The sequence below is a fragment of the Plecotus auritus genome (assembly GCF_963455305.1).
Source record: "Plecotus auritus genome assembly, chromosome: 8".
Taxonomy (NCBI): domain Eukaryota; kingdom Metazoa; phylum Chordata; class Mammalia; order Chiroptera; family Vespertilionidae; genus Plecotus; species Plecotus auritus.
Genome location: NC_137782.1, coordinates 61245033 through 61252667, shown reverse-complemented (window position 1 = coordinate 61252667; position 7635 = coordinate 61245033). Strand labels below are relative to the sequence as shown.

Below are 7635 nucleotides of genomic sequence, written 5' to 3'. Positions count from 1 at the left end.
AGAATCATTGATCAGCAGGCCCCCTACTGGAGATCAAGCCCACAACCCAGGCATATGCCGTGACCTCCTGCTTCATACGTCAACACTCAACCTCTGAGCCATACCGGCCAGGCTGTTTCTTCTGATGAATAAGTACACTTCCTTTTATGTGACAATGGAAACTACATAATCTTAAGGCTTTCCAGTTTCTGCCTTTGGCAGCTAGGAAGCTCAGAGCAACATTTTATACTCAACTGCAGATTTCCTCACTGACCTGCAGGAGGCAGTGTGAGCGAGGAGAGAGTAAAGGCTCTGAGGTTAGAAGATATGGGCAGGGGCACTCTTGGCCCCTTCTTACCCTAGATGACCCTACAGGCCTCTGTGAGCCTTAGTCCCCTCACTGTGTCAAGGGGATAAGAGGATGAGGATATTATCTATTTTTAGGACTGCTGTGAGATGATATGTTAAAACACTTCACAAATTACCCAAAAAGTCATATGAAACTTGGTTACTAGCAGCTGAGGTTTTTCTAAAATGATTATTTTCCTTCTCTTCCCTCCTAATACTTGCATCTTATCTTTTAAACTTTGTTTTAATTGTTTTGCTGGTTTATTATAACTGTGTCTCTTGATTCGTTGTGATCCTTTCTGGAAGTATACAGAGTACAAATAAATAACAAAATTATTCCTAGAGGATGCTCTCCCTAAGGACAAGAAATCAAGACCTTCACTTGTTTTGCATAACAACAATGAACAATAGAAAAACACTTAGCCATACTGAATTGTTAAAATAAGCTGAACTGTATGTTAGTCTGAGAAAAAGGGGCTTTTGAGGGGGCTTGTGCTGCTGATGATTGATGAGTTAGTCACTCATTCCTCCTTTCATTTGTCAAAGCTTACACTGATGTCTGCTGTGAGGCAGGCACTCTGTTGGGACTGGAAAAACAAAGGCGACTGACCCAAAACAGTGCTCACAGTGCAGGATGGAGGGAGGGATGTAAAAAGTAGTTTCACTGGAGGATTCCACCTGGAGTGGACAGGAGAAGGGGTATTTGACGGCATGTGGAATTTCTTTGGTCAGAAGAGGGAGGGGGAGGATCCAGGTAGAGGAAACACACAGGTTGGTCTCTTCTGAGACCAACTGCCCAGGCCCCAAGTAGTTCAGTTTGTTCAAGGAAGAAATTGGTTAGAGCAGGGGTCCTCAAACTTTTTAAACAGGGGGCCAGTTCACTGTCCCTCAGACTGTTGGAGGGCCGGACTATAGTTTAAAAAAAAAAACTATGAACAAATTCCTATGCGCACTGCGGGCCTGGGACGAGTCGGCTGCTAAGCAGGACAGGCAGCGGCACCCGGCGGGCCAGATAAATGTCCTCGGTGGGCTGCATGTGGCCCGCGGGCCGTAGTTTGAGGACGTCTGGAGATTCACAAAACAAACAAAGGTCAAACTAGGAAGAACCTTATATCCTCCAAGGAACTTGGATTTTATCTTGAAGGGGAGGGGTATGTAGTCAGTGAAAGATGCTGATGGCCAGAAAGTGATTTGGCCCTTTTAGATGCAGTATCATACAAGTTGTGCGCAGTGTTTGACAATTACTCATGAAGGCAGGACGTGACTCCAAGAAAAGGACAATGTGCTATAGGTATTCATATAGGGCCTGTATGAACATAGGCCAACTGAGATGTTGAGAAAGGGAGTCAAGTTCTGGACCAGGGCTGGACTAAAGGACCTTTAAAGTTCCTTCCAAATCAGAGATTCCTTGATTCTAAAGCAAGCCCGGTAGCTGAACTGGGATCTGTGGCTGAGGAGCTGCTGTGGGCAGCAAATGGGTTAAGGCTCAAATAACTTTTATATATGAATTAATGTGTAGAGTTGGGAGCCAAAATCTGTTCCATTAATTTTTCCATCCATTCCAGGAGCAGTTAGGTACACACAGTAAAGTTTATTTTGGTGCATGGTATACTTCACTCCATTAAAAATAAATTAATCAGCAAATTCCTGCCTGGCTCAGCTCTGGTTTATGTAAATAGTGCCCAGCTGTAATGAGTTACAAGGTGTTATTATCTCACACACACAGAGGAGGCTTCACTCTAGAGCTCCGTTCACAACAAAAGCATCTTAAATAAACTCAGAGAAGGCGGCTTGATTTGTAATGTTTTCACAGAAGTGGGATATACCTCATCCATATAGAGTTTCTTTATGTGAGTCATTTTATAGCAAGTTAAATGAAGGAAGTTTGATGGGGGGGAGGGGCAAATGGTTCCACGCCCCATTTCTTCAATTTAAAGAAAATCCCCCAAGAGATGACCCATACTTAGAGGGAGGAGGGGACTGGTCCTCAAGTGCTCAGGCCCAGCTGGCTCGACAGCACACACTCAGAAGTTGGGAAGGGCATAGGAAGCTGGGCACAGGGCTGGGCCCTGCGATGGTACAGCAAAGCCAGGAAGAATGTTTTCTTCTCCTCAATATCTCATAGAAGGGGGAACCGAGAGAGGAAAGACAGCATGTTCCTCACCTGGTTCATTGTTCTTGAGGCCTCTTTCCATATGACTTGGAATATGACAAGCACTTGGTCATCAGAGGCCTTTGGGGCCCCAGAGGACCGGGCCTGGCAGGCCATGGACGGGCCAGAACAGTGACATCTCCATGAATTGGAGGCAAAAGCAGCAGCAGAGACCCTCTTGACCCTCTCCCTGCCCGTGTCTCTGAGCTGGGGGGTACTCCTCGGCTTATAGCATCTGCCACCTCAGGTAAATTTCTAAAAGACCCTGGATTAAAGAAGAATCATGGGAAAGTTAAATCTGATTCTTTTAATGGCCAACTCAACCCCACAGCTCAAAGCCAGCGGACAGAGCATGATTACCCGTCTTGACTCAGCAGCATTACAAACTGCTCCTGGGCCACAATGGCCCCTTGGTGGGGTTTCCCTTTCTAATATACCCCCATCCCTTCTGCGGCCTTTGGGAAAAGCTGTCCATCACAAGGTTGCTAGAGGGGACTTAGAGAATGTGTGCTGGGGAGCTCTTGCTCAGGACTTCTCATGATGGAGAGAACACCCCAAAAGAGCTTCTCCCAGTACTAAACCCGACCAGATCAGATTCCTGGGTACACTAAGAGGAAAATCAACACAAATGGGGCCAGGTATTGACAGATGCTGTTCATAGGTCAGTTCAGGCCACTTTCTGCAGGGTCCTGGGCACTTCTACTCCGGTGGTTCTTCAACACCAGCGGGCCAGCTGCTCAGAGGGACCAGCCCATCAAAGACCCTCATCATTATAAATTGGGGAATGGGGTTTCAGGACGCTCTGAGGATTCTTCTCCACTAGAGGGCGCCAGCTCACCTCCCCGGTTAGAAGCAGATCCTCACCATTCATGGAGTCCAGGTACTGAATCTGCAACGGGGAGAGCAGCACACGGAGGAAAGGGACAGGGCAGAACAGATGTGAGATGGCGTAAGGAACCAGCCTTCCAAAGGAGAGTAAAGGAGGGGGCATCCCAGCTCTCAGGCCAAGGGTAGCCTCTGATCTCCCAGATTATTTCACTTAAGGAGGTTTGGAGAAATAAGTCACTGGGAAAACTCAGTGGGAAGGCTTTAGGGAATTCCCTTATGCCTCTAAAAAGACACACAGACACACAAACTCTGACTTTCTGGACTGAAAGAACTTTCTAGGGAGGATGTATCAGGGGGAGATATGTCCTTGAGGTAGGGGTGTGTTCATGTGTGTGTGTGTGTGTCCGTCCATTCAGAGTAGCAATGAATGGTACCCAGGTGAGTCAATTCCCTTCTCTGAGACTTAAGTTCCCTTGTCTGAGAAAGGGGACAGTAACATGTACCTCACAGGATTTAGGACATGATTAAATGATAGAACATTACTAGTCACTGGGACTCTTTGTTTCTGCTGTCCTCTAGTGGCCCTGACTCTGGTCAGTAGGCCCCAGCTTCAACCCTCTAGGATGGCTGGGGATTTATCCCCCTGACCAGCTCTGTGATGGAGAACTGGAACAGCTGCAGGGGAGATATGGTCAGGCAGTTCTGCAGGAAGCAGGTAATCTAGTGAGTGGCTAGATCTCAGGAGATAAAGGCAATCTCTGGAAGGATTCCCCAGTGGCTGTTAATAAGGAGAGCAGAAGAAAAAGAAATTCTTTCCAATGCCTAGGCAAGATCTAGGGCAGTGGTTCTCAACCTTTTTAATGCCGCGACCCTTTAATACAGTTCCTCATGTTGTGACCCCCAACCATAAAATTATTTTCGTTGCTACTTCATAACTGTAATATTGCTACTGTTAATGAATCGTAATGTAAATATTTGTGTTTTCTGATGGTCTTAGGCTCTACAGCAGCGGTTCTCAACCTGTGGGTCACGACCCACAGGTTGAGAACCGCTAGCAGGGTCACCTAAGACCATTGGAAAACACAGATATTTACATTACAATTCATTAACAATAGCAAAATTACAGTTATGAAGTAGCAACGAAAATAATTTTATGATTGGGGGTCACCACAACATGAGGAACTGTATAAAGGGTTGCGGCATTAAAAAGGTTGAGAACCACTGATCTAGGGTGAGAGCAGGATCAGAACAGGAGTCAGCACTAGATTTAGAAAGATGAGACTCCATTTTGGAGTAAGAAGACATTTGGGGGATAATGGAAGGGGCAGGAGTCCAGAGGCCTCATCTTATGCCTCAGATCATCTCCCTCTTCCAATAATTCCTTCACCTCTGTTGTTTCATCTTCAGGCTGCGGACCGCTGAACAGAACCCCGGTCTCTCCCATTACCTCAGGTCTAGATTCCACATATCCTGCTATCCTCTGGGGCAAAAAGATCAACTGACCCAATATCTTCCCTAAAATCCACTCCTCTTTCTAACTGCTCCATTTCTGTCCTTAGGGCCCCCACTCTGCCCACCTCCTGGGATGAAAATCTCAATATAACCCAACGGGGGATTGGGACCACCTACCACACCAACTAGCATCCTGGTGCAGGACTAGAAACTGCCCAGGCCCCAGCTTCCTGGTCTCCCTGTCCTCCTCGGTCAGACTTTGTCTCTCCTTTCTTTGGCCTTCCACAGCACTTTGTTCCTGCTGTATCACATCACAGACTGACTTATTCCAGGGTTAGCCTTGTGCCTGACTGGCTTCCTCACCAAACCAGGAGCTGGCTCCTTGAAGGCAGGGCTAGGATTCAGTAATCTCTGCTTTCTGAATAGGGTGCTTGGCACAGAAGGGGCTCAAAACAGTTGCTCACAGAACTGGGTCCCTGTCAAAGCTCCATGCTTCCCTAACAGCCTCATCACTGTTTCCAATTGCCGGCCTCTCCCTGGGGCAATATGGGACTTCTTATAGGGCATTGGTGGGGCAGTCCCTTCCTTTAGGACCCTCAGCTATGTCTTTGTCATGCCGCCTGGCACAGGCCCACCACAGCAGATGGAAAAGTTGGGCTGGTCTCTCAGAAAACACAGCATTTGCTTTGCCAATTGCTACTGCTGGCTGAGGGTGAGCATAGTGAACAGTAGGAGTCTCAGAATTCTCTGTGGGTGGGGCCCTCTGGCCATAATGCCTTCTCTCTGGTGCTGGCAGATTTGAAGAACCGTCAAACAGAAGTCCTAGCTTTGGGGATTCTCTACCCTTTGGGTCTGAAAAGCCCCAGTATGTGGCTTTCCCAGCAATCAACAAGATGGTCCTGTTGCCGTCTTCTCCTCAAGAGCTGGGGTCTGGCCTTCTGGCTATTGGAGGCTTGAATGCCACAGACACAGGTGAATAAGAGAATAACTGTGGGGTGAGGCCCTTTCTGCTCCAGGGGCCAGGCCCATGAAGCAAAGATGTGACTCATGGGACAGCCTGAGCTGATGAGCTGTCTGGAGCAGCTGAGACCTCTAGTGACTACATGAATCACCCAGCTTAGGGTTCTAGGCCAGCTGTGCAGGCTGACTCACTGGGAGACCCTGGAAAAGCATCTATGTTCCTCTTCCCTGCCACTCAGCTCACTCATCCATAAAGTAGGGGTTTCCTATCAATACAAGATGGGAGGCATAGAGATCAAGGAGTGAATTCTCCACGGGCCAGAGAAAAAAAATCAATTAAGTAGTCCTCACTCTGGAACTTTCTCCTAGATCCTTGGGTTTCAGGAAGCCCCGGAGAGCCAGAGAAGTGAGGGGGTGGGGGAACCCTACCTGACTATGCATAGTACCTAGTGGGAAGAAGCTTGAGAGATATCTGTGGAATGCTGCCTGGAGCTCAGTCCTGCTAGAAATTAGAAGCAGAAAACATAAATCCTGGGGCTCAAAGTAGGTACAGAAATAGGGCTACAGTGGGTGGCTGCATTGTATCCCATGCCCATACCTTATAGGACTGTGTGTCCCAGGATATAGCACAGCACTTGGCACACAGAAGGCAATCAAATGTGCCATGAATGAATAAAAGTTTCTGAAAGCAGGTGCCTTTTCTCCTATTCCCATTCCCTGACCCATGGCCTAACTTATGGTGGATACACAGAAAGTGCTCTTCATTGGTGCCCACTGCTAACATGATTTGATCAGAATTCCCTCAGATTAGTGTCTAGGAACTCAGCCTCTCATGATCCTCTGGCAGCCCAGCACTGACAGACCTCAGGAAGGTCCTGCTTTCCATAAGACTCTGGAGGGAGGGGAAGGGTTACTCACCTGTTTCCTCACATATTCTACCAAAAGTTCAAGCTGTCGGGGGTCTTCACATTTCTGGTTGAAGAAGGTTCTCCATAGGGCAGCAGCCAGCCCATGATCATCTGAAAGGATCCCCTGGAACACAGAGTTCCACAGTTAGTCTTCTGAGGAGTATGGAAGAGCCATGACACAAAAGCTAGGGATATCGAGAATCCGCTAATAGCCATAGAATCGGCTCAGAAGGACATTAAAGACACTATAAGAAACAGGGAAGTGACTTGGTAGAGCTGGAAGAGGTTTTCAGAGAGTATCTGGTCCAAATTCTTCATTTTATACAGAGGAGGAACATGGAGACCAGAGGGGCTGAGTGACTGGCAGAGATGGGGCTCATGTCTGGTTGCCCCTCCCAGGCCACAGCTCCCTTTACTTAGCAGTGGTTCCCACTGCTGTCCACAACGTATGGGCTTGAAATAATGGAAGTATATATATTTTCCCAGGAACCGAGATGGGTGTGGACTGTACTTTCTCTCCCGGACCAAGGGCATATATCTGCAACGCAGCTGGTAATTTGGGGATGGAAACTAGGCAACTTGGCCTCAATGTTACCCAGCTCTAGGCTGACCATGACTGGCCCAGCCTCTCTAAGTAGAGGAACAGGCTGTTTAGCAAGATTACCATGGTTCACAGAGGGTATGCTCAGAGCCTGTGGGTATGTGTGCCTAACATTGTCTCTCTGGTACAGTTGGGAAGTCCAAATATCACAGAGGTTAATCAGCAGCTGGGCCATGGACTAGTGCCGTTTTATAGCTTGGACCTCTAAGGGAGGACAGGGGAGGGTCTTACTTCCTGGGATAAGGGGAACTGAAGGGAAAGGCCCTGAGAAGTTTTCTGTCCAGGTGCCAAGGTAGTGTATGGAACCAGACAAAGTGTTGATTGGGAATTAGAAGGCTGGATCAAGTCCTAGCTCTGCCATTGCCAAGCTCAAAGATGGTGAGAAGTTCACTAAACCTGAGTCTCAG

General features: G+C 47.8%; 1 protein-coding gene across 2 annotated transcripts in view; it reads right to left on the bottom strand.

The window, feature by feature from the left end:
* Positions 1 to 2211: 2211 nt before the first annotated feature.
* Positions 2212 to 7635, bottom strand: part of UQCC1 (ubiquinol-cytochrome c reductase complex assembly factor 1) — a 142958-nt gene continuing 137534 nt past the window's right edge. The window contains exons 9-11 of one of the 2 annotated variants that reach the window (XM_080686261.1): positions 6638 to 6751; positions 3318 to 3368; positions 2212 to 3212 (exon numbers count right to left, since the gene is read on the bottom strand). In XM_080686261.1, coding sequence (XP_080542387.1) covers positions 3195 to 3212; positions 3318 to 3368; positions 6638 to 6751 — 183 coding nt within the window. In that variant the 3' untranslated portion in view covers positions 2212 to 3194. Of the gene's footprint in view, positions 3369 to 6637; positions 6752 to 7635 lie in introns of both variants that reach the window. The other variant, XM_080686260.1, reaches the window with a different exon arrangement.